Source organism: Panicum virgatum, chromosome 8K (genome assembly GCF_016808335.1).
Source record: "Panicum virgatum strain AP13 chromosome 8K, P.virgatum_v5, whole genome shotgun sequence".
Lineage (NCBI taxonomy): Eukaryota > Viridiplantae > Streptophyta > Magnoliopsida > Poales > Poaceae > Panicum > Panicum virgatum.
Window position 1 is genome coordinate 51,172,986 of NC_053143.1, and position 27,549 is coordinate 51,200,534.

The 27,549-nt window shown below is 45.5% G+C and overlaps 2 protein-coding genes across 2 annotated transcripts; both read right to left on the reverse strand.

Moving 5' to 3' along the window:
* Window positions 1-6,709: 6,709 nt before the first annotated feature.
* Window positions 6,710-8,198, reverse strand: LOC120645107. Its single transcript, XM_039921862.1, has 2 exons — window positions 7,877-8,198; window positions 6,710-7,681 (listed from the first exon to the last, which is right to left on the reverse strand). The coding sequence occupies exons 1-2, from the start codon at window positions 7,895-7,897 to the stop codon at window positions 6,956-6,958; spliced, it is 747 nt and encodes a 248-aa protein (XP_039777796.1). The 5' UTR covers window positions 7,898-8,198; the 3' UTR covers window positions 6,710-6,955.
* Window positions 8,199-25,732, reverse strand: LOC120645929. The gene is made up of 2 exons (XM_039922636.1): window positions 25,382-25,732; window positions 8,199-9,438 (listed from the first exon to the last, which is right to left on the reverse strand). Exons 1-2 carry the CDS (start codon window positions 25,633-25,635, stop codon window positions 8,199-8,201), a joined length of 1,494 nt encoding a protein of 497 aa, XP_039778570.1. The 5' UTR covers window positions 25,636-25,732.
* Between the last annotated feature and the right edge of the window lie 1,817 nt (window positions 25,733-27,549).

Below are 27,549 nucleotides of genomic sequence, written 5' to 3' on the forward strand. Positions count from 1 at the left end.
GCCGCCGCTGCAATGTGGGATTTGGTGGTGGGGAGGGAATGGAAAGAGGGGAGAGAAGGACGCGCGAGAGGGAATATTGCCGCCAAGGATGGATTTCCCTCTTGCAGACGGCATACAGACCCGCGTTGTACATGCCCTTAGTCGCCTCACTTTAAGCACCTGAACGCCACTAGTGTACGTCGAACACTTTGTGGATGACCTCATTAGGCCCCTCACCCATATTCCAATGCTCGCGCTTGCTTCATCAGCGGCGGACATTCTTATGACAATAGTTATTATTGGAAGTAAAAAGGATCGGATGACTAGCGGCATGCATGTAGGGTGTCTCATCTACGTCTAGCACAGAGGCATTTATGGCTGACTGCATCTCTCGTATGCATCTAAACATGTAGTTAGCACTTGTGATCATGAATTGGCTAAGTTGATCACGAAATTAAATTATTGATCGTTAGTTTTAGATCTAACAAGTGCATCATCCACAAGGTCAAGGAACAGCTAACAAATTTAGATATTTTACTGGAAGACTCGCGGGACGAAAAGGGTGGTGGCTGGGTCTTCGAGGTGTTAACGTTATCCATCAATAATTTTTCTGTAGACTTGGACTAGCTCAAGTCCTGCCGTGAATCTCAAGGTGAACGAAGAACAGCTTCCACCGTACGTGGCCATTTGATTTGAGAACGGGGCATATATGGGGCTGTTTTCTTCGTGCCCTGCCAGGCAATGCAACACCGTCGCCAGGCATGCATCGCAGCCCCAGGCGACCGAAATTGGACGCCTGGGAGCGCTGCCTGCGCCAGGCGTCTTTTCCAGGGTGGAAAGCAAATAGGCCCAACGCAAGGGCCGCAGGCCCCAAATTCGGAACAAGATCTTTTGACTTGTGGACCCATGCACCAGGCTGATCCGCATGTCAACGACGGACTTCGGCGTGATTGGAGTTGCCAAATTCAGGGGCAGTGTGAGTGCGCAGGCGTTCCCGCGCGGCAAGCAGAGGTAGGGGTAGAAATGTGTATATGGATATCCGAATTATCCGACATCTGTATTCATTTCCAAGCTAATATTGATATACGTATCCTGTTCGATTTTGAAATGGTACCAAATTGGATATATCCGTATTCAGTTTCATCTTTTTCTAATGATCCGAATTCCTATAGGCATCCGCAAATATCCGATGGTATTCGTATTCGAATAGAACAAACACCTCTCTAAGCCATAATATGAATAAATTATCCAACCTAATGTGAAACTAATATATTTACTGATGATAATTATTTTCAAATAGTTTAGTCTAGTTTATTTATTGATATAAATAATTTTTTAAATATAATTTAACTATTTTCTTTTAATTTAATTTATTATTTATTTATTAGAAAACTTTTTAAAAATTATTTATTTCTATATTTAATTATTGAAATATGTATTAATAAATATTTTTAGGTATCTATCACTACTGAACTTAACTTATTTGCCAAGTGCCCACGGCACTCGGCAAAGCTCGGAAAACATTCAGCAAAGACTTTGCTGAGTGCCAACCACGACAAATATCACTCGACATCGATTTAGATGGCAAACAACTGTTTTCCGAGTGTTTTTTGTCATGCACTCGGCAAAGAATTTTCTAAAAAATCACAAAATATTTAATTCAGGGATTTTTATTTTTTTCACGCATAATTTGCGCGCTACATAGCCGGGGGGATTCGAACCCACAACATGATTCCTCCATTATCAACAACACTACACACTAACTTGTGTCTTATTTCGATACTACTTCGTGTTATTCGATACTGATCTGGTATTAAAATGATTATTTGAGACCCTATATGAATTAAAATAAAAAATTTCAAAACTACAAAGTTTCATAACTTTTTTGAGATCTACAATTTTGATGTCGCAAGTTTCTTCATCCGAGGTCATTTGCAAAATTTGAATTTTAAATTTGAGAAATTGAAATACAATTTTGGGACCCTAAATGATTTCAAATGAAACAGTTGGAAACTACAAAGTTTTATAACTTTTTGAGATCTACAACTTTCATTTTGTAAGTCTCTTCATCCAAGGTCATTTGAAAAATTTGAATTTCAAATTTGAGAAATTCAAACACAATTTTGAGACCTTGAATGATTTCAAATGAAAAAGTTGAAAATCTCGACGAGAACCCCTACCTAGCGCGCCAGCTGTCGAATTGTGATGTTCGACAGCCTACTTGGGGGTGGCTCAAGTAGCAGATTCGTGGAGGGATGATCATCGAGATTGCAACTAGATGGTGCAAAACACAAGGGATGCAAGATTTAACGAGATTCGGGCCTGCGAGATGCGTAATAACTCTACTCCTCGACTGCTGGCTTGTATTATGATGAACAATGGTTGGGAGATCTGATGTGCTAGGGTGCCCTCTACCTCGCCTTATATAGGCTGACGAGGTAGGGTTACAATCCAAGTTGGACTCTATCTCTAATAGGAAAGGATAGATCGGTTGTGATTACAACTATCTAATCTATGTCGGTTACAAGTATATGTTATAAATACGGCTGTATTCCTTGGAGTAGACGCGAAGTCACGGGCCTCCAAGTAGTTTTGGCCCGTCACGCCGAGTTTGGGCTTCAACAGGCCTCCAAATGATGCATGGGCTTTGGCCAAGTTAGGGTACCTGTATATGTACCACCGTCAATAAGTTTCTTCATTCGAGGTCATTTGCAAAATTTAAATTTCAAATTTGAAAAGTTTAAACACAATTTTGAGACCCTAAATGATTTCAAATGAAAAAGTTGGAAACTAAAAAGTTTTATTTTGTATGTTTCTTCATCCAAGATCGTTTGAAAAACTCAAAAAATTCAATTTCAATTATTACACATCGGTTTTCCCAGAAAAAAAAACACTCGGCAAAGAGCTCGTTTGCCAATACTACAACACATGTGGCCTTATGTGACAAAAACCTCATGACGAAAGTCATAATCATCATTAGTTTATTCGTTTTATGATGTTTTGTAAGGTACATTAGTAATGAAAATAAAATATTGGTCATAAAGACAAATAAAAAATCGTCACAAACCACATCTACGACTTGTGACAATTTTTGTTTCATCGTAAACTTTGATTCATGACAATTTTGATTCATGTTAAGAATTCTTTCCGATAAGCAGACATAAATTCATGTAAATAATATAAAATACCAAATCTGCAAAAAAAATTATTGAAACAATAAAACAATTAATCGGATTTGGTTAAACAGGCCAAAAACCTGACATGGGCCAAAAACAGTTAAATACATGTAAAAATATTTTTGTATATGATATAATTTGATTTACATGTTACTCAATAATTTGTTGAATTTAATTGTATTTCTCTATTCATACAATAAAAAGTTAACCGGAATTGGTTAAACGGGGCAAAAACTTGACATGGGCTGCTTTATGCTAAAATGGCCTCGGTCGACCCCTCTGTACCGACCAACGATGGTAACCCTGGCTACTCCACCTCGTGCCTCGCAGTCTCCTCAGTTACGCCGCCATCCTCCTCCCCAAAATCTTCTTGCCCTCCGCGGCTTCTGATGGAAATATGGATATGGATATCCAAATTATCCGTATTCGTATCCATTCAGATTAGGAACGTGGATATCTATATTCGTATCCAATTTTAATATGGTACTAAAATGGATACATTTGAATTGGTTTTTCAAGACTTTTCTCTATCCGATACCACATTCGTATTCGACGATAACCGGCAAGATCTGTATCCGTGAAGAAGAAAGTGCCTTTTAAAACTAATAACTAATGATATTTGTTTTGATATTGCTATTTAAGTATAATATACCATTGCAAATATTCAAAAGTTATCTCTGTAACTAATTACTAACAACAACATTAATTTGCATACTAGTAGTGGTTATACTTTATTGAAACTACAAAAAAGTTATCTCTATAACTAATAACTTATTATAACAATTTAATATTATTGATAATGTATTCACTAAAAATTTAAAACTATCTTAAAATTATTATGACTAATGGTCAACTATAGTAGTCATAATATTAATAACAGTACATAAAGTTAAGTTTAATAAATTATAAATCACAATTTTTATTTCAATATAGCTAATTACATAAATTTTAGTTTATTTATTGATGTGAATTATATTTTTATATAATTTAATCATTTTATTTATTGCAATACAAGTTTAAAAATTATTTCTTGCTAAATATAATTATTTAAATATTTATTAATAAATACTTTTTTGGTATCTACATGATTTCTGTACTTAATCTTTGATTTGTATATACATGATATTATGTTTATGTTTGGATTGACTGATCTGAGTGGTGCCTTCTTTCGTGTTATGGTTGCTTTGGCTTGTTGCATTTCTTTCTTCACTTTTATATTCTTTCGTGTAACTGAATTTCATGGATTTGTGTAAATGAATATCTGTTGAACATTTAATTTGAAGTACCGAAGATTGCACCAGCACAAACATAAACACATATTTTTGCTGAGAATTTTGGAGCATCTTAGTTTCGTGTGACAGTGTTTCACTTGGGCCCATGGAAGTACCCAGAAAGGAAAAAAGTCCGTTGGCGCCCCTTGAACTATCGCCGGAGTCCAGGTTCCCCTGAACTCGAAAACCAGACACTGGGTGTCCCTGAACTTTGAAAACCGGGTATGTTTCCTCCCTCGGGTGGTTTCGATAAGTGGTTTCGTAGTTTTTAGTTCAAAAACAATTCTAGTAAATATCTGATAATGTTTTTAAATCACAAAAAATATGTCTAAGCTTCTAAAAATTCAGAGAAAAATTCTAGAGATGTAGTGGAGCATAAGAAATTAAAATAAAATATTTATATCTCGTGAAAATATCTATAGAATCTTATAAAAATTAGATTTACCTCTAACAAAATGGAAAAATATTAAAAATATATACAAACTTACTAAAATATCCTAATCAATATCTCATTGCATCTTGGATATTTTCACGGTTAAAACATGAGATGAAGTCGGCTTGAATGCATTTAACATTAATATATATTGCATTTATGCTGAATGTATCACATATTTATATTGTGAAAGGTTCCTAGAATGGGTTTAGATATGATTTAGAAAATTGGCTTATTTTTTAGATTTTTTGGGATATTTTTCTCATTTTACTAGAGCAAAATCTAATCTTTTGAAACATTCTAGAGATTTTTTTATGAGATATAAATATTTTATTTTGATTTCTCAAGCTCTAATACATCTCTAGAATTTTTCTCTGAATTTTTAGAAGCTTAGAGATATTTTTTGTGATTTAAAACTTTATTAGATATTTATTAAATTTATTTTTGAACTAAAAAATATGAAACTGCTTATCAAAACCACTTTTAAGCGCCCGAGGTCCGGTTTTAAAAGTTCTGGGGCGCCCGGTGTCTGGTTTTCGAGATAAGGGGGCAAACCTGGACCCCAACGATAGTTCAAGGCTATGAAACACGGACACGGCAGGTTGTGGCGTATCCCATATCAGATAAGTGTCCGATTTTTTTAATTTTTTGGAATATCCGATATGGTATCCCGATACATATTTATCCTCTGTATACGGCCCAGCCCAGCAGTCGCACAACCTTATCCCTGGCACCGATGCCCTAGTGTTCCCGGCTTTGCTTTCTGCTCGGCACGTTTGTGCCGCACACACGGGCGCAGGAGGGAGAAGCGCCGACGGTCGCCGGCCACCCGGCGACGAGCTCTTTTACTTGGGACCAAGTGTGTCCTCTGCCAGATTGCTGCGCCGTGCGGAGTTCCAAGTACCTGAGACTTATTGGCTTCATGCTCCTTCCCCCATTCTCGATCTGATATATTTTTTCAGTTCCCGTTGGTCCTTGCTTGATTTTCAATACATGCTTTTATTTCCAGCAGATGGCATCTCCAAATATGTGTAGCGCAAGTGCTACTGCTAGTGCTAGCATGCTGAAGAGTTGAGTCTTTGTTCACTCAAATCCAAGGCATATGTCAAGAAAAACTGATGCATGCGCATACAAGACAGGAGAGACAAGGATGTGGGATGTGGGAGCCTGGGAGGTGATCAGTTTAATTCGCTGGCTGGTATAGATATTTTCGAGGTTGCTGATCTCTCACTTGATGAACCTGAGTTGCAAGAGGTCTTTATCCAGTGGAACTGATGATGAGCAAGTTACTGTGGATGAGAATAAGATTGACCAAGATGAAGAATTTTGAAGCCTGAATTGCATCAACTATCATGCCTTTTATATTTCCCAAATTTCATACTGCTATGCTATGTTTGCTATGTAATAGAATTCTATGTTGTTATTTGCCTATCTGTACACTTAAACTTTTATTTGAGTATTTGTTATTGCCTTTCAAATTCTCCTGATTAATGTGCACTATTATTTATTTTATTTAAAAATTCATAAAACATATCCCCGTATCAGGTTATTTGAAAAAGGGTAAAGTCCGTTTTTCAAATGATAGTCCGATTTTGGCCCTTGAACTACGAAACCGGACATCCTACACCTCCAACTAACGAAACCGTTTGAAAAACAACTCTGGCTCAGCCAAAGGCGGGTTTTCTACAGTAAAATTTCCGAATTTATAGAATTTCACACCTTGTAGACTGTAACGAATCATAGACATTGTAACGAATCATGAGTAGGAAACTTACAATCGTTGGAACCGATATGATCGATTGTTATTCTTATATTCCTGGATGGTCACACCCACAGATTCGGGAAACCAGTGTTCAAAATATGCAAACCCTCAATAGAAATGTTATTCCAAGCACATACAGCACAAGTGTAGCCTAACATGTTCGTAAGAAGGGTACATTATATTTGATAACAACACACCACTGGTCTGAACAAAAGCAAAAAATGAAATAAAGTAAGGCACATGATCGAGAACTCAAGACTGATGTAGTTATTTGTGCTAGAGAAATTGAAGAGCCCATGCCCATGAGTAGTGATCAAAGTTTATGTTCTAAAACCTACTGCAGTGCTTTCTTCTCAAGCTCAGATACTTTCTTCTCAACTTCGGAGAGGAGAGGCCTGACAGTCTGCTTCGGTCCAAAATCAGTGCCAGCAAAAAGCATGCAGCTTTCAAGGCTAGACATGATTTTTGAAGCCTTAGACAGTGACTGTAAAAATTCCTTGTCTCTGAAGTGTTTAGCATATGATTGGGATGGCATCATTGATTCTGCAATTTGACCACACAGTTTTACAATTCTCAGACTGTCAGCTGTTGGTTGACAGTTGTCATCAATTATGGTCTTGAGCTTCACCACAAATGCTTGGGCTTTCTCTTGAACAACATCACCTGGACTGATTAGTTTGCCACATATCACCAGAGCAAGTGACAATAATGCTTCTTGCAGTTTCTTTGTAGCAGTTTCTTCCTCATTTTGTTGATCAGATGACTTCTTTTGGTCATCAGATGAAGAAATATCCTGGACTATGTTTTTGTCTCCTAGTGTACAGATCCTCTGACTTTGTCCAACAGTTCTCGGTGGAAATTGTTCTTGGTTTTCTTCATCAATTGCCGGTGCAGAGTTTTTCTGGTTTTCTTTGTTTCCAGGCACAAAGTTCCTCTGGTTTCCTCTATTGTTTTTCCTTTTGAAAAGTGTCCACATGCTGTCCTTTGGCTTGTTTTCTTTTTCTTCAGAAATTTTGCTTTCAGGTTGGTCACTTTTAATGGAAAGTATTTCTGTGAGCACCTGTAACAATTAAACAACCTGGTTTAGTTTTCAGGAATAGCTAATGGTATGAGGGAGAAAAAACCGGAACCTTCAGTTGACATGCTTGTATGTGTGACCCGTGTGGTGTGGGTACTCTTAAGAGATCAATTTCAATCTCTGTTGTGCCGTTAGATGTTTGGAATAGATAGATTATATACAGATCTGTACACTCACCTTTAGCAGCAATGATTCCATCACGATTTGTTTGTTTTCGTTCCAATCACAGTGAGTACACAAATTGTCCAAGATCTCAGCAGCTATTGTTCTGTATGCGATGTTGTTTTTGGCATCAAGCAATTCAGCGAGATGAGCAACAGTGTTCTTGTTGTCCCTAGTCAACTCAGTGGGATGAGAAACACTGTTGTCATCCGCAGTTACCTCAGCGAGCTGGCAAACAGTGGTCTTGTTATCCTCGGCTATTTCAGTGACATGAGCAGCAGTGTTCTTCTTATCCTCAGTAATTACCTTAGTGGTACGTGCAGCAGTGTTCTTATCCTCAGTGCAGGACTCTGAATGATCTGCTGACCAAGCCGGGCCACGTACCACTGATATCCATATCTTGGATCAAGGTGCCAGAGTAAAGTGGCGCGGTGATCTTCGAGAGAAGGCCTGGGGCGTTGCAGATGTCGCTGCAGTTGTGGTGGTTGGAGGCAAGCCTCTCGAGGATCGTCAGGCCTTGCAGGATCATCTCAGCACTGCAGCCGCTGTCATTGCGATCAGAGCCATCAGGTTCCTTCTGTTCGGCCACCTTACCGACCTGCTGGCCTAGTTGTGTCAGCCGCTTCTCCACTACTCTCATGTAGACTTGGATTTGGTTTGGCACCTTGCTGCGTTGAGGACGGTTGGTGTCGCGCCAATGTATGGGCTGGGTTGTTGTTTCGTTTTGGAGCAGGGAGGATATGCAGCGGATCGCCCCGGGGAACTGGGCGAGATGGATGTCGCCGGCGACGTCCGCGACGATGCGCGCGGCCAGCTCCCTGATCTCAGGCGGGCCACGCCTCCATCCCAGCATGTCGATGAGCTTCTGGATCTTGGGCCTGGAGGGGAGCAGCAGCGACCTGAGGTCAACACCCTGCCTGGCGAACGCGTCGAGTATCCTGGCCCCCGACCGGTTCTCCCGCCATGACTCGGCGCCCAGTTGGTCGACGGCGTAGTGGATGAGCTTCCCGCCGCCGTTTATGGACCCTGGGTCCTTCCAGCATTTCGCTTTGGTGTCGGAGAAGTAGGCCTCGGTGGACGCTTTGCCCCACAACTTGTCCGTCAGCTTGCACCGTCGATTGAGTGAATCGACTTGCCATTCCTTGATACGGCCGGAGGTACAGAGAAACCACACACAGTAGAACACACCCTGGCAGAGAACCAGAGAGTAGAAGATGACCAGTGCCGGCACCAAGTTTCCGTCGTCGTCTCCACCTGATGCGCTGAGGTAGTCGCGCTTCAGTAGGCGCCATAGTGGGATCCCTGTGCAGGCGAGGGGCCCCAGGTCGTAGACGAGCCCGGCGGCAATGAAAGGCAGCCCTACTGCCACCCAGCATGGAAAGAAAATTGTGACTCCCAGCAGAACGAAGACGATGGCACGGGCGCAGTACAAGATGGTGATACTCTTCTCGCGACGCTCCGAGGCATGGTCCTTGGTGGCCGCATTATTCACTTGAGCACTTATCTTGCGGAAAAGCGGTTCCATTGCGTCCAACACAGATTTGACATACCGTTTCTCGGCCAAGTCGTCGAAGATCCTGCAGATCAAATGATCATAATATAATGCATGGATAGTAAGTGTTGCCGTCATCTCTCAACAAAAAGTTACACCTTACGGATCAAACGATCGAGTAAGTACGTCTTATGGATTCGGGCAGCGTATGTTTTTCTAAAAGCAAGAATTATAACGCGGCCTATTTTACCGCACCCAGGACTCCCTGCCAAAGTACAACGGCCTTGTACATGAAACAAAAAAAGGACGGAAATTAAAATGACCAGCTGCTAATGCATTGTTTATGATTTTGGTGATTGAGTGACAATATAGTCATGAATGAATTAGGTGGCGTTTGGTTCGGTTCTTTCAGGGTGTGATCCGATTACGTTAGTTGCTAGCTGTTTGGTTTGAGTGCTCCGCCTCCACGGGATCAGATAACGGTGCTATAGCACACGACCATTGTTCATCTGGGCATTTCGTCTGGGCATTGTTCATTCTCGTGATGGTGGCCAGAGCCAGACTCGTCGTCGGAGGCCATGGCTGATTTAGGGGTTGTTGAGAATGGACTGGAGCACGGGCGTGTTGGACACCACCGGACACGCCACACGGAAGACCCAAGCCGCAACCTGCAGCTGGTCTGTCGAGCGCACGGCGCTGGGGCAGGTAGTGTAGTCGGCACCACCACTACCTATGCCAGGGCTAGCACCGGTGGTGACCCTGGCGCGCGTAGCAAACTAGCAATCCAGCCAAAAGGGCAAGGATTGTGATGCTTGGCGACAGGTGGTGTGGTCTGGCCATGGTGCCGGCGAGCCTCCTCGTCGATGGCCTGCTCCAGCATTGCCTCCACCGTGAGCGTCGTCTCTGATAGATGGTGCTGAGCCTAAGCGACGACAAAGGTAGAGAGAGAGAGAGAGAGAGAGAGAGAGAGAGAGAGAGAGAGAGAGAGAGAGCAAAGGAGGGAGTCTGGACAGAGCAGAGAGAGGGGGTGAGAACTAGCTCATAGGAGAATGCAAGTCCGCGTGGCATTTGATTAACCGTTTACACTGTAACCACTGCGCCTGTAATCCCTTTACGTTGACATTTGGGATATAAATTCTGAACCGCACCAAACATGCATGTTTGTCAAGATGTTTCTTTGTGGAATTCTATATGTCATAGGGATAAATTTTAAGTAGCATAAAAAAAATACAGAGCAAAGAAATGAGAAAAACAGCACGACGAATTATGTTTTTGAGGAATGTGAGTACTCTATCCTGCTTGTGATGAGTGAATTGTCAACCATGCGGTGTGATCGTGCGCTTGGTCTTTGGATTGCAGGTACACGGGCGTCAAGAGTCGACGGGGAGCTGCCGTGGAGGTGCTGTGACCGATGGACCGTGCGGTGGACGGCGATGAAGGGCAGCCGGGACCGGAGCTCGTTCCCGGCGGCGGCTGTGGCGTCCACTCCTGGATCGAGGGCGCAAGCGGCGACGGAAGGCGAGTTTCTTGGTTTGCGCCACAAAACCAAGGAGGCGCACGGCGGCTGAAGACGCCAAGTCGTGGAGGCACGGGCGTCGGTCTCGGGACTGAAGGAGGCGACGGGCGTCGACGGCGTCTAGGGCCTCGCTGCGGGCGAGGAGGTGACAGGCGTCGGGCGGCGTCTAGGGCCGTCAGAAGGCCGAGGCGGGAACGGCGTCTAGGGCCAACGCGTGGAGGCGGGAAACTTCCCGTGCGTGAGGTTTTGGCGGTTTTCTTAAAACCGGCCACCTACCCGGGTTTCGCGGACCCTCCAAAACCGCGGACCTGATCTTCATCAAGATGGCGGCATCGCGGAGAAGACTTCGTTTCGAAGAAAGTACCTCGGCCGTCGGATGAGATCGTGTACAGGGGGTGCTGCAGGCCAACCGGTCTGACCGATCCCTGGCACCGGTCTGACCGGTCTAATCAACCGGTCTGACCGGTCCAGCGTACCGGTCTGACTGGTCCCGCGGGTATAAATACCCCTTCACTTGTGTTAGGTTAAGAGTGGCTTTTGTAATCTGTTCGTGAACTCTTCTGTTCTCCAGGCCGCCGCCCCTGTGTCTCCCTCCCTTTGTTCTTCTCTTTAGAGTAGAATTTGATTATGGTTTTGTGAGACTTTGTATTGGATTTGATTGGGAAAGGAGGCCCCATCCTCCTTGTGCCCTCTGGGCTTTTGAATCGATCCAATCTCGTCGTTTTTGTGCCCATTTGTGATGGATTTTGGTTTCGTTTTTGGTGCACACGATTGCGACGGTTCGATGAGCTCTTTGTAGTGGTTCCTCTGCTTCTAGCCTCGTGCCAAACCTTCTGGAATCGCTAGCTCTTCAAAATTGGAGTTCTTGAGTTTTTGAGAAAACCCCAATCCTTCTTGATCTCTCTTCGAATTCTCAAGATTTGTTGATCTTTAGGACGAGATCTCTTAGGGATATGTTCACGGGGTAGGGCGAAGCTATCCCCCAAGTTTCATCGATTTTCGTGGTTGTTTGGTTGAGATTCATCGTTTGAATCCAAGTTCTTGGGGGTTTTCTGGGTGCCACCGGTCAGACCGGTAGGCAAGACCGGTCAGACCGGTCTGCTAGTTTTTGAACAGTCGCGACCGGTCAGACCGGTCCAGTGCACTGGTCAGACCAGTCCTGGCAGATCAGTTCTGCAGTTTTCCCAATTCGCTTCCGATTTGCTTCGTGGTTTCGCTCGCTCGTTCGAAGCCTTTTGTGTTGGTTTAGCTTTTCCATAGATATTCCAAACTCTGGTCAGAACGCTTGAGGGCTTGGGTGATTTTCGGGATATAGGCCGACGGTTTGAATTTCGGAAGAAATTTTGATCGGCTCCCATTCACCCCCCCTCTGGTCGCCGGCTTCGGTCCCTCAATTGGTATCAGAGCTCGGTTGAGGTTTTCAGTACCTTAACCGGTTCCAAAATCACTCGGCGACCATGTCGAGTCTTGGTAAGATCCCGGTGTTTTCCGGCGAGGACTATGCCTACTGAAAGGTTCGCATGAGAGCCTTCCTGCAGAGCATGGGAGCCGATGTCTGGGAAATTACCGCGAACCAGCTTTACGAGGTGCTTGCTGTTCGGACCACACCTCTCGAGGTGACCCAGCACGAGGCTAACGCCAAGGCCGTCAATGCCTTGTTCGCTGGCATTTCTCGTGCGGAGTTCTCACGCGTCCACGGTTTTTAAGAAGCCCACAAAATTTGGACGTGCCTTGAGAACTACCACGAGGGTACACCTCAGGTGAAGGCCAGACTGTTCGAGACTCACCGGCGTGAGTACGAGAACTTCACACAGGAGCCGGGTGAGAGCATTGACTTGATGTTCAGTCGTTTTCAGTCGATTGTGAACAAAGTCAATGCGAACAGATCTGCTGGTGCCCTTGAGTACACAGAGCACGAGAAGGCTCTCAAGTTGCTCTACGCACTTGACCGCTCTGTGTGGGATCTTAAGGTGAACACGATCATTGAGTCTGCAGGCTATGAGACTCTGACCGTGAACGAGCTTTTCAGCAAGCTCAAGGCCACGGAGGTGGATAACCAGATACGAGCCAAGCTCAATGGTGCCCCTCCTTCCAAGAGCGTCGCTCTTGTGACTGGCCCAGGTGGATCGAGCTCTAACGCTAACTCTGCTCTTGGCTTTTCTCTTGCCTTTTTGCCTTTTGTTTCAGATGAGCAGCTGGAGACGCTGGGCGACGACGATTTGTGCCTCCTCATCAGCAAGTTCTAGCGCGTCTACCACAACAGGCAGAGGAAGAAGAACCCCGGGTGCTACAACTGCGACGATCTGAACCACTTCATCGCCGATTGCCCCAAGAAGTCCGGCGGTGGCCAGAACAACTCCTTCGACTACTACCGCCACCGCGACGAGGGAGGCTCCAACAAGGAGCGTCGGCGCCACAAGCACCGCAGTCGTGACCGGGGAGGACGCTTCGACAAGTAGTCGCTCAAGAAGCGCTTCTAGCACAAGGCCAAAAAGCGGGAGAAGGCCTTCCTGGCGCAGCTCAGCGACCTCGACAAGAGCTCCGACACCGACCGCTCTTCTTCACCGACCTCCGACGACGACGACAAGAAGAAGAAGAAGCGAGACAAGGAAGCCACCAGCTTCATCGGCCTTTGCTTGGCGGCCGGTCGGCGCAAGAGCTTCTACACCATGGCGGGCGAAGCCGATGGTGTTCGTGCGTCTTCGGGTGGACATGCTACACCAACGCACTCCGGCTCTTCTCCTGGATCCGAGAGCGATTCAGAGGTAAACTCCACGATTGACCTGCTTGATACAGAGGTTAGGGAGTTGTACGCCGCTCTCGAAAACCAGAAGAGGCTGCTTAAGGAAGCAGCTAGAGAGCGTAGAAAGCTTAGGGCTGAGCTGGCTTGTGCTAGGGAGAAATCTAGTGAGGATGAGTGCGCTGGCTGCATGTCTCACATGAATGATCTTGTTGCTCTCCGTGCCAAGCATGATGAGAACATCGCGAAGTTAGATGTTGCTAAGACTTCGCTTTCTGACTTGTCTCCCGAGCTAGCCAAGGCCAAACAAGAGCTTGAACTTGTCAAGGACGCTCCCATTGTTAGTGATGTGCTTGAATGCGATGAGTGTCCTATCTTCAAGTCTGATCTAGCTTCTTTGCAGTCCAAGTTTGCTACTGTTGTTTGTGAACTAGAGGAGCTTAGATCTAGGCCTGCTTTGCTTGGCGCTTGTAAGCTTTGTCCCACGCTTAGGTCGGAGCTAGAGGAGAAGAACGCTTTGATCAAGTCTTCTGGAAAGACTAAGGTCGTAGAGTCTAGCCCACCTATTGACTGCTCTGTTTGCCCTGGTTTGATCTCTGATTTGGATAATCTTGCGGTAGAGAAAGCCAACCTGGAGAATGAGAATACCTATTTTAGGGCGATTCTGAGTTGGGTTTCTAGCAGTGAGCCGCAGTTGGGCATGATGATTAAGCAGTTCAAGCGTGGTGATGGGTTTGGGGTCTGTTACACATACACGAAGTCAGACTTTGACAGGTTGTATGGTAAGATTAGCAAGGCTGCTGGAAACACTGCTAGCATGAGCACACAGCCTTCGCTTGTTGACCCCGCGGATGGTGTGCTTAAAGAACCACCGAAAGCACCTCCGTAGAAGCAGGTTTGGGTTCCAAAGCCTAATGAGCTGAGGAATTCCCTCGACACGCTCCCTGCTGCCACAGCCCAGGTTGCCCAGAAGAAAAGGGCTGCTCCTCCCCGTCCGCAGGCTAGGCCTCCAGCTCCCAAGCTTGAGGTGAGGTACCACTGCGAGTTCTGTGACAGGGAAGGTCACCTGGAGGAGTTTTGCTTCAGGAGGAAGCGGGCTGTGAGGAGAGAGCAGGAGAGACGGAACGCGGACATGTACTCTGCTCGGGTGCATGGTCCTTCTCGGCGTGGTGGTAGGCAAGATGCTAGGGCGCACCGTGTAGGTGGAGGTCAGGGAGACGGTGGTGGTTACCGTGCTCCAGCGGGTGGTCGCTTTGCCGGTCGTGCTCCTGGTCGTTTTCAGTACGGCTATGGATCACGGGACCGAGGCTTTGGAGGAGGTTTCGATGCTCCACGCTTTCCTCGCGGTGGTGTTCGTCAGTCACGCGGTAGACGGGACGGGGGATACGCTTTGTCTGGTTTTGCTAACCCTTCTGTAGAGCAAATGGCTCGACACTGGTTTGCTTCTAACTTTGCTAACCCCAGTGTTGAGACATTTGCTCATCCTTTGTCTCACTACTGATGTGCAGGTCGGAGGTTTGGAGAACAGGTGGATCATGGACTCCGGTTGTTCGCGCCACATGACCGGAAATGACAAATGGTTCTCCAGCCTCACCCCGATGCGCTCAAAGGAGTACATTGTGTTCGGGGATAATGGAAGAGGAAAGGTAGGTGGACTTGGCACTGTTTGAGTTTCTGATCGCTTTACCATGAGATAAGTTGCTTTGGTTTCGAATCTTGGCTTTAATTTGCTCTCTGTTTCGCAACTTCTTGATGAGGGGTTTGAGGTTCGCTTCAAGGAGGGCTGTTCGCGTGTTCTTGATTTCAGAGGAGATTTGGTTTGTCGGATTACACCTCGCGATCGGCTTTTCTTGGTTGACTTCTCTGGAACTCCTTTTGGCCCTTCTCGTTGCTTGTTGGCTGGTCCTTCTTCTGATTTGTGGAAGTGGCATAGGAGACTTGGACATTTGAGCTTCGATTTGTTGTCGAGACTAAGCTCACTTGGCTTGATCCGAGGATTGCCCAAATTGAAGTTTGAAAAGGACCTTGTTTGCCATCCGTGTCGCCACGGGAAGATGATTGCTACTTCACATCCACCTGTTAATCAGGTGATGACCGCTCACCCTGGAGAATTGCTACACATGGACACAGTTGGTCCTTCTAGGGTGATGTTTGTTGGTGGGAAGTGGTACGTTCTTGTGATCGTGGACGACTTTTCTTGCTATTCTTGGGTCTTTTTCATGAGAACCAAGGATAAGGCTTTCGAGTTTGTTCGAGGCTTGATCTTGAGGTCGAAAAACGAGTTACCCCAGGCCATGAGAGCTTCCGCGGTGACAATGACACAGAATTCAAAAACGCTCGTTTTGATGCCTTTTGCAGTGATCAAGGGCTTGAACACCAGTATTCTTTTCCCTATACTCCACAGCAGAATGGAGTTGTAGAGCGGAAGAATCAGATGCTGGTTGAGATGGCGAGGACGATGCTCGATGAGCATAGGACTCCTCGCAAATACTGGGCTGAGGCGGTTAACACCGCTTGTTACATGTCCAACCGCATTTTCTTGCGTGCTTTCATGCACAGGACTTCTTATGAGCTGTGGTTTGGACGCCAGCCCCGTGTTGACCATCTCAGAGTTTTCGGTTGCCGGTGTTTTGTGCTGAAAGATGGAAATCTTGATAAGTTTGAGTCTCGCTCGTCTGACGGTATTTTTCTCGGTTATGCTTCTCACTCTAGAGCGTACTGTGTGCTGATTATTGATACTAACATCGTCAGAGAGACTTGTGAAGTCACTTTCGACGAGACTGCACCGTGCAATTCTTCTGTCTTTGAAGTTGCAGGAGATGATGAGCTCGGCACCTCCATCTTTGAAGATGAGAAGGAAGAAGCTGCAGAGGGCGACACTGAGGCTACCACGCGTGCTGTGGACCCAGCTATCTCGGCCACGAGCTCGGACGATGATGACAGCCCCGACCCGACTACGTCGACTTCCCGGGGGCTGATCGAGGAGGTGACTCGGGCTTCACCTGCTGCACCTGAGGAGACACCAGCTTTGGTTGAGGAGGAGGCGACTTCGACACGGGAAGCACCGCGACACATTCAGCGTCGCCATCCACCTCAACAGATGCTAGGTGATCTCAACGAGTGAGTCACCAGGTCCAAGGTAACAAGTATCGCTGGCTTTGCTCATTCAGCATTTGTTGCCTCTTTTGAGCCCAAAGATATTGGACACGCTCTTTCTGATTCTAATTGGGTCAATGCCATGCATGAGGAACTTGAAAATTTTGAAAGAAACCAAGTTTGGGTTTTAGTCGAGCCTCCACCTGCTTGTAATCCCATCGGAACGAAGTGGGTTTTCAAAAACAAGTAGGGTGAGGATGGGTTGGTTGTTCGAAACAAGGCTCATCTTGTTGCCCAGGGGTTTTGCCAAAAAGAGGGTATTGATTTTGAGGAGACTTTTGCCCCTGTTGCTCGCTTGGAAGCTATTCGAATCTTTCTTGCATTTGCTGCTTCCAAGGGTTTTAAAGTTTTCCAAATGGATGTTAAATCTGTCTTCTTGAATGGTTTTATCGAATAAGAGGTTTATGTGAAGCAACCCCCTGGTTTCGAAAATCCCAAGTTTCCAAACCGTGTTTATAAACTTTAAAAAGCTCTTTACGGTTTGAAACAGGCACTTAGAGCTTGGTATGATAGATTGAAAATCTTTTTGCTGGCTCAGGGCTTTAAAATGGGATGTGTGGATAAGACGTTGTTCCTCATGCGGTCTGGCAATGACTTTCTATTAGTTCAGATATACGTGGATGATATTATCTTTGGTGGCTCTTCTCACGCTCTTGTCTCCAAGTTTTCTGAGCAGATGTCCAGGGAGTTCGAAATGAGCATGATGGGTGAGTTGCAGTTCTTCCTCGGGCTGCAGATCAAGCAAACTCCTCAGGGCACTTTTGTCCATCAAGCCAAGTACACTAGAGACTTACTGCGGAAGTTCGACATGAGTGACTTGTCTCCTCAGCCGACTCCGATCAGCACATCTACGTTGCTTGATGAGGACTTGGACGGCGAGGCGGTGGATCAGAAGGAGTGCAGGAGCATGATCGGCTCTCTCCTGTACCTGACGGCGACGCGACCGGACATCCAGTTCGGCGTCTGCCTCTGCGCGCGGTATCAGGCTTCGCCGCGCACCTCCCACAGGCAGGTGGTGAAACGCATCTTCAGGTATCTGAAATTCACCCCTGAATTTGGTCTTTGGTATTCTGCGGATTCTTCTCTGGTTTTGATGGGCTTTTCTGATGCCGATTTCGGTGGGTGTCGGTTGGATCGCAAGTCGACATCCGGCACTTGTCAATTTCTCGGTACTTCTTTGGTGTCTTGGTCCTCTCACAAGCAGGCTAGCGTAGCGCTTTCTTCCACAGAAGCTAAGTACGTTGCCGCCGCTGCTCCCAGATCCTTTGGATGAAGCAAACTTTGCAGGATTATGGATTGAGTTTTGGTAGGGTTTCCATCTTTGTAGACAACATGTCAGTCATTAGCATTACAAAGAACCCTGTCTTACACTCCAGAACCAAGCACATAGACATCCGATTCCATTTCCTACGAGACAATCATGAGAGAGGACACATAGACCTGATCCATGTCCCTTCAGAGAGGCAAACCGCAGATATCCTAACCAAACCGCTTGAGCAGGACACTTTTGCTCGCTTGCGAAGGGAGTTCGGGGTCTGTTACCCCTTTTGATTGCTGACTTTTCTTTGGTTAGCTTTGTAGGTTTTATTTGTCCTTCTCTTCGTTTTCTAGGTTTGGTAGTTGCATTGTGCATATGCATTGTTCATGTTTGCATTTTGCATTGCCTCACTTGCACTAGCATTCTTGTATACATTGTTATGATCTTCTGGTGCCTGCTAGTGTGAGTTGATAAATTTGATCATGTATAGCTTGCTCCACTATGTATATGACATCATCTGAGTTAAGCTATTTTGTTTTGAAAATCTGAAAACATGATCACCCTGTTTTGGCTACTAGCATGTTAGGGCGTGTTGATATGCTTTGCTATCTTATTCATGCTAGTGTAGCCTTTCGTTCAGCAATTCATACTTGAAATGATCTAAATTTGATAAAATTGATTGAACTGTTCTTGAAATGGATTGAAAAGATCCAGGTGGGATTGCTTGTCGCACTGATCGAGCTTTCGGGACGGCTCACTTTGCACTTGTGAGAACCCGGGCAAGGCTGTGTATGACTGAAATGAGTGCTTTAAGCTTCTGATTGTCTTTTGGCATAGGCTTGGCCTCGTTGCTAAGTAAAGCATGACAAGCTTTCAACTCCTAGCATTAAGAATTGATTGCTATAAATTTAATTGAAAAGTGAATGTTGGCAACTTGTTTTGGCTGGTTTGGCTCACCTGTATGAGTTTGAGTAGCACTGCTTTCCATTCCCTACTTGTTAGTGCTAGATCTTGGGTGATGCTTTTATTTCTCCTAAACTGAACTTGCCTAGCTCTAGACTGATTTGATATACCCTGTTGAGCTATATGCAGGTCTTGTTTATGGATGTACACATGCTTGTGACTAGATGTTGCTCATATCCTTGTATCCCTGAATGCTTTCACTTACACCTCCAGCATTGCATTCATTGCATAGCATCTGTTCAGGGGGAGCTCTAGGTCTTTTTAGACTTGATGTGTGCATGTGCCAACAAGGGGGAGAATTTTGGGAGAAGTGATCGAACAAGGGGGAGACTTGTTTGATTTTTGAAAAACTTGTTGTGCACAGGGCTTTGAGAGTGCATCATTTTGGGAGAGTTGCACTTGTGAGAGGGAAAAGCTTTGCTTGGGGAGTTTCTGCTTTGCTCTTGGCTCCTGGTTTTCCTCGTTTTCCCACTGCTTCTTGCATGACTACGTCGAGCGTTACCTCCGTCTTTGAGGAGTCATGTTTTTGGCTTTTGATCGATTGCGTCGAGTCTTTGCCCTTGTCTTAGGGGATCGATTTTGCTTGAGTAAGTGACTATTCTTTCCTTTCTGAGCCTTTCGTCACTTGCTTGTGCTTCTTTGTTCTTTTCTGGTTTCACTTCTCTTGGTTCGTTTGTGGTGTGTTGACAATGCACTCATCAAGGGGGAGATTGAGGAATATGAGTACTCTATCCTGCATGTGATGAGTGAATTGTCAACCGTGCGGTGTGATCGTGCCCTTGGTCTTTGGATTGCAGGTACACGGGCGTCAAGTGTCGATGGGGAGCTGCCGTGGAGGTGCTGTGACCGATGGACCGTGCGGTGGACGGCGGTGAAGGGCAGCCGGGACCGGAGCTCGGACCGGGTGGCATCTGTGGCGTTCACTCCTGGATCAAGGGCGCAAGCGGCGACGGAAGGCGGGTTTCTTGGTTTGCGCCACAAAACCAAGGAGGCGGACGGCGGTTGAAGACGCCAAGTCGTGGAGGCACGGGCGTCGGTCTCGGGACTGACGGAGGCGACGGGCGTCGACGGCGTCTAGGGCCTCGCTTCGGGCGAGGAGGTGACGGGCGTCGGGCGGCGTCTAGAGCCATCAGAAGAATGAGGCGGGAACGGCGTATAGGGCCACGGCGTGGAGGCGGGAATCTTCCCGCGCGTGAGGTTTTGGCGGTTTTCTCAAAACCGGCCACCTACCCGGGTTTCGCGGACCCTCCAAAACCGCGGACCTAATCTTCATAAAGATGGCGGCATCGCGGAGAAGACTTCGTTTCGAAGAAAGAACCTCAGCCGTCGGATGAGATCGTGTACAGGGGGTGCTGCAGGCCAACCGGTCTGACCGATCCCTGGCACCGGTCTGACCGGTCTAATCAACCGGTCTGACCGGTCCAGCGTACCGGTCTGACCGGTCCCGCGGGTATAAATACCCCTTCACTTGTGTTAGGTTAAGAGCGGCTTTTGTAATCTATTCGTGAACTCTTCTGTTCTCCAGGCCGCCGCCCCTGTGTCTCCCTCTCTCTGTTCTTCTCTTTAGAGTAGAATTTGATTATGGTTTTGTGAGACTTTGTATTGGATTTGATTGGGAAAGGAGGCCCCATCCTCCTTGTGCCCTCTGGGCTTTTGAATCGATCCAATCTTGTCGTTTTTGTGCCCATTTGTGATGGATTTTGGTTTCGTTTTTGGTGCACACGATTGCGACGGTTCGATGAGCTCTTTGTAGTGGTTCCTCTGCTTCTAGCCTCGTGCCAAACCTTCTGGAATTGCTAGCTCTTCAGAATTGGAGTTCTTGAGTTTTTGAGAAAACCCCAATCCTTCTTGATCTCTCTTCGAATTCTCAAGATTTGTTGATCTTTAGGACGAGATCTCTTAGGGATATGTTCACGGGGTTGGGGCGAAGCTATTCCCCAAGTTTCATCGATTTTTGTGGTCGTTTGGTTGAGATTCATCATTTGAATCCAAGTTCTTGGGGGTTTTCTGGGTGCCACCGGTCAGACCGGTCCAGTGCACCGGTCAGACTAGTCCTGGCAGATCAGTTCTGCAGTTTTCCCAATTCGCTTCCAATTTGCTTCGTGGTTTCACTCGCTCGTTCGAGGCCTTTTGTGTTGGTTTAGCTTTTCCATAGCTATTCCAAACTCTGGTCAGAACGCTTGAGAGCTTGGGTGATTTTCGGGATATAGGCCGACGGTTTGAATTTCGGAAGAAATTTTGATCGGCTCCCATTCACCCCCCCTCTGGTCGCCGGCTTCGGTCCCTCAGTTTTTCTACACGCCTTATGATAAGGCATTGCTATGGTTTGATCGACGTTGTTTTAAAGTTTAGCTGAGTTGAAATAGTGAAAAGCTGAGCACCATATTAGATGGCGATGGAAGAAATGAAAGTCATTGTTTTGAAAATGAATATGAAGATTGAAGTTGCTGATGAACAGTGGAACTTTACACGCCGTATGAAACGGAGATAGATGGATAGCAGCACTGAATTCGCCATATTAAGTCACCAGATGAACAAGTTCTACATGCCATATGGTACGACATCACTATTCATATGAACACCATTGTTTTGATGATGGAGATCAAGTTGAAGTCATGAACGAACCATGAAAGTTTACGGGCGGGATGATGATGGAGCAAAGGAATGATGTTGTTTATGCTGTACAAGTTACATGGAGAGCATTTTGCCCAGGGTGGAGAAGATTTATACACATCGTATTATATGGTGATGCTACATCGGAGAAGAGTGAGTTGGAAGCCAACGGCTATATGGAGGAATTGAACATGGCATATTATACGACGATGGGCACATTGTATGTGGTGTTTTATATGGAGCATATAGTTTCAGTGAGTTGTTGCAACAACGACTAGTTTGAGTGGTTGAGCTTTATATACTACCCCTACTCATCCATTTAGAGTTGCCGGAGTCTAATAAGAGAAGTTCATACACATTAATAAGACTTTTGTGCCATAAAAGTCCTTGATAAACACATCATTAGTGAGTGTTTAATGCTAGATTAGGTGTAGATTGAGAGAGAGCACGGTGTTGCTGCCTTCTGCTTGGTTCTTGGAGTGAACTAACCTTATAAGTTTTGTACATTGGCACCTTGAAGCCTTGGTGGCTCGCTGGCAAGCACATTGTTTCCTTCGACTTGGTGTGAAGCGACAATGATGACTGTGGCTCGCTGGCAAGCACATTGTTTTCTAGAGTTTGATTGGCGATGTTTTGAAGTTGAGCTGAGCTAAAACATTGAATAGCTGAACGACACATTAGACAGCAAGAAATGAATAACATTGTTGTGAAGATGAAGATCAAGATTGAAGTTGCCGATGAATGTGGAACTATACACACATTATGAAACGGTGATGGATGGATAGCACAACATTGTATTTGCTGTCTCAAGTCACCATATGAACAAGTTCTAGATGCCGTATGAAACTATGTAACGGAGGTACACTCCTAGGGTAACCAAATCGGCGTGAAGCCCATGCTACAAGACGGAGGCCCAGCCCGTGTCGACTTGGCAGTCCATGATGGCCAGGGAAAGGTGGACCGGGATTACTTGACGTAGGCTCCATGAAACAAGATTGTAGCGGATGAAGACTACTCGAATCTGGAAAACTAGCGACAGTTGTAACCATAACCAGCATGTACCCTTGTAAATAACCTTAGAGATAGAGTCCTACTCAGATTATAACCCTACCTTCCGGAGTATATAAGGAGAGGTAGGTGGGGACCCAAACGGATCCAACTTCATTGCAAACTAGCAATACAACCCACCACAGAGGATGTAGGGTTTTACACCACACCAGTGGCATGAATCTCTATAAAAATCTCGTGTCCTTGCGTGCTCTGTGTTCACCATCTTGCTACAGGATCCAGCGGTCTTCTACCTACAAATCTACTACTTGGGCATATCCTAAGTAGGCTGCCAAACAGCAGAATTCGATACCTGGCGTGCTAGGTAGGGGCTTTTGTCGAGATCCAACAAGTTAGCTCGATGGCATCTGTCGCCGGAATCGTCCTCCCCGGTTACCTCGACGTCGCCTTCCCGAAGGGCTCCACCTTCCGCTTCGGGATGATCATGTCTACCATTGATGCCTCGGGGAATCTCATCATCAACATGGTGCCGGATTCCAGCTCGGCACCGGCGACTTCACTAGCAATCCAAATCGGACACACTTCCTTCTCCACCGAGATGGATCGGATCTCAGCGGATTCCAAGACTATACCACCATCTCTGACTCGGACTCCCGCCTGGCCTAGGCGGGTATATATAGATCAGATCTATACCCGACTTCCCTTTGGATTCAACAACCACCCCGTGTTGTGCGGAGTTAACTGACCATTGTGAGGGCTTCAGTACAACGAGGACTAGTGTAAGGAACATGGCCCCATTAGGTCATTGTTTGTAATTTTGGTGATTGTGTGACAACATAATCAATGAGACTAACAAGTTTGTGAGATCACATTTGTAGGATTTTTAGGTCCCATGGATAAAATCCAATATGTCCAATTCACCGCAGAGATGTGTCCAATCCACCGCTGAGATGACAAGTCGCGGTGAAAAAGCTGAGACATAATATATTTGAAGTGTCCAAACAACTGCAGCGACGATATGGACAAAGGATGCAAAAAACAGCAGCACCGGTTTAACCGATGACCAAGCACCGGTCTAACCTGAGGTCACCGGATAAACCGACGCAATGGCATCGGTGCATTGGACAGAGCGCATGAAGGCCAAGTCAAGAAATCTCAGTAGCACCGGTTGAACCGATGGTCAAGAATTGAGGTGTCGGTGCATTCACTGTACTATTGACCAGAGAGCATGTCAAGCGGCCAAGAACCAAGTCTTCAGCACCGATTAAACCGACGGTACACCGGTGTAAGGTGTCGGTGCAATGACGTCAGCGCTGCAGGAAACTCAGGTAAGATCTCTTTAGCACCGGTTGAACCGACGTGGCGTCGGTGCAATGCACCGGTCTAACCGGTGACTACTACGTCAGTGTGTCAGGAAGGCCAACGGATAGTTGCAAGCCGTGAGCGGGGGAACCCATATATATAGGCCGCTAAGTTCATAGAGCCGTTTGTAGCCGTTGGGCCTTTTCTGCACCGGTGATAGGGCACCGGTGTAACCGGATTTGAAGGTTGCTAGAGTTCAGAGACATCACACCCACATCCAAAAACACCTCCAAGCCATCCCAGAGCTTTGTGATCATATCCTTAGTCCTTAGCACATCTTTGAGAGTGTTAGTGCTAGGTTAGCTCTTTAGTGAGTGAGATAGCAAGGTGTTGTGCCTTGTGAGCTAGTTCTTGAGTGAACCAAAAGAAGAACTCGGTGTGCCGATCCCTTGGAGCCTTGTTGTCTCATCGTCATCGTCAACGACCCTCCGACTTAGTGTGGAGCGGCGTCGACATCTTTGTACGGGGGACGTGTAGACCCCCACCCTTCTTGGTGAAGCTCCTTAGTGGAAAACAGGATCAAGGTGACCGTGATTGTGTTCACAGAAGAGACTTGATTGCCGTGAAGCGATACTCTCCGTGAGTGCTTCAATAATATAGATGTAGGTGTGCCTTTGTGGCTAACCGAACCATGGGATAAATCTTCTTGTCGAGAGTTTGCTTCCTCTCATCCCGCCTTTACTTTTCCGCATTTCATACTCGATCTTTGTGTGTCTTTTACTTTCATAGAGTAGTATCTTGATAGAATTGGTCATAGGTTGCTAAACCCTTTTTGGGATGTGAGTTTCACACTAGAAGAATCGTAGTTGCACATTTAGATAGCAAGTTTTAGTTTAAGTTTTGTGCAAACTAGTTGGAGCCATAGGTTAAGATTTTAAGTTGCCTAATTCACCCTCTCCCCCTCTTAGGCTAGAGCACCCGATCCACTTTCAACTAGTATAAAAATGTGAGCTTTTCTTGTAAAAGGTCGATGTTTTGGAGTTTGCATCTGTCTACTTGTTGCATTTCACTCTCCGCACATTTTAACTTTTCTTGAACTGCCTTATGAAGTTGCTTGGATTAAAAGACAAGCAAGGGTATAAAACTTTGGTACATCGAGATACAAACAGATGGACAATCCGCAGTATACACCTAGGTAGATTGATTTGTGTGGATTTTTATACGTGGTTTTGAGCTTGATTTTTAGAAGTCTAATTCATCTCCGGACATTACGGTCCTTACAGAAGGCTTTTCTGCAACGAGCTTTAAAATGCTTTCGACAATTGAAGCATGCTTTGGGCTCACGCGATTTGGCAATTTTTCAGGAAGCGTACTGTCCAAGATGTTTCACACGATTGCACTACGAGCAATAAGAACAAATCCTGGCATTGTGAATAGGAAAAAACTGGAAATATGGAGTACAGATTACTGACCTGGCTGCCTGTATCATGCTAATGACGGTGATGCACCAGAAATCCGTTTTTAGCAGTGACGTGACGAAGCCTCCGAGGAGAACTACCGTTGACCACGTGAGCGCCAGGTAGCCTAAGCCCGTCACGGCCCTCAAGAGGTACGTCTGTGCGAGCACATACGTGTTGAGCGACACATCTTCCAGCCGCACGGGAGGCTCTTTCGGCCGGCTTGATGATGCGCCGCCGTCCCCCCTCTCTCCCGCACCGCCAGCCATCTTAGCTTCTCGTATGACTCAACTAGAGCTGCTTGCAAGTCTCAAATAGCTGGTAACGGAGCTGGATGATGGATGGGATCGATAACGTCCAGCTGGATCTTGGAGGTAAATATTGTGAAGTGGCAGCTCCTGTCGGCCTGAAGCTTGCTTTGTGCTTTACAATTAGCATCACATGCTTAATTGACGTGGTGCCTAAGTAAGGAATCCGTTTTTTTTTTCCTGCCACGTATAGTATATGCACGAGGTGTTTCCCTTTTTTTTTTGACAATGGTGTTTCCCTGTTTGGCAAGCAGAGTTGTAGCTCCCAAAAAAAAACGAAGACTGGATATCATATGACAGGTACATTGCTACATCTCAGTACAGTGCCACAATATAGTGCAAAAACTCCCAGGAACCGTGTATAACACACCCAACTAATCTTTAAAAAAGTCGCAGCCCTAAGAAGTCTCTACATGTTTCGTTGGGGATACTTGGATAAAAAACACGCGTTCTGAAAGATATAGAGCTCCAATATTGGGCAAAAATATGCATTTTGCTGAAAATTCAGAGATGTGAAATGGATGACTTTTTTTTTTGCAAAGTTTGGACTGGATTTCGAGGGTCAATATGTTATATATTATGGTCAAACTTGATTTTAATGTCAAGATGGAACATAGGAATATAAGTTCCAGAAAGAAGCGTTTGAGATTTTGTGAGTGAAGTTTGGAGAAAACTAGTGTCTAACGGGTGGGTTCGGGCTGTTTTTCGGACTTCGACGATTTACAGTTTAAGGCTGAATACATGGATTCTGACCAGATTTTGACTGCGTTTTTGAATGTTTAAACAAGCTTCTCACACTTACACAACAGAACTAGATCATAGTGTATATGTTGGGCTACCAAATTTATATTGGACTAGGGTGAAGTGTTTAGGCAAAATCAATTTTAATTTGCACTCAAATATGGCTCTGCTCACATGTCAGTGCCACAACAATCTCTCCCCGCTCTCTAGACGTTCCTCTGTTCCAATTAAATGCTCAGATTCAGCAGGCCAAGCGATGTGGGGCTGCTGCAAACCAGAAATGGAGGAGTAATTCTACAGTGAGTAATTGGATTGGTGAAGTGGAGGATGGGTCATCGCGCGATGGCGCATATTTACAGTTACAGAGTGGACTTTGTCAAGTTCAGAACTTGGATTTAGCACTCGTCTTGCCATCCACTCCGATTTCAGCATAATTAACCCTTGAATGTCGTCTATACCAATAAATTTCTGCATCTTGAACCCTTGAATAGTATGATTAGAGTAATTTTTACGAAACTACACTCCGATTATAGTACATTTTTAGAAATCAATTCACAAACTAGGCTCTCATGGCTTAATTAAATTTTGACAATAGTAGTATTTGGATAAGGTATGCTAGTATAATAGTTGTAGGTTACAAGAATCTGAACAACTATGGCTTTTTGCATTGAAATTCCTGCATCATTGCTAACTGTTTGTGATCATGGCAGAGTTTAACGTTTTATAAATACTTCCTTTTTTCTGTAGACAGAATATGACTGCCTAGATGATATATGAGAACGTGCACACTGAAAATTTCCGTTGGTTATCATAGTTGCCATTACTGAGCTTCAGTCTACCAAAAAATTGTCAGAATAGGAACTTACCTGAGCTGAGACCGAATGAAACTCTTTAAGGTGAACATTAGGAGAACACCGATCAGTCAGTACAGTACTAGGGACCTTTTAGCAATCTCATATTCAACTGATCGCTGAGACATGCCAGGAACATTAGGAGAACACCAAGAGCCGTCCTGTCCTGCCACTACAACGGAAGCCGTCAAGATCACAAAGCCAGATGAATTTGCATCGTTGTTATCCACAGAAGGGTAGTCTGAATTTGCATCTCTGAACCGCAGACACCGGCCGGGGCTCC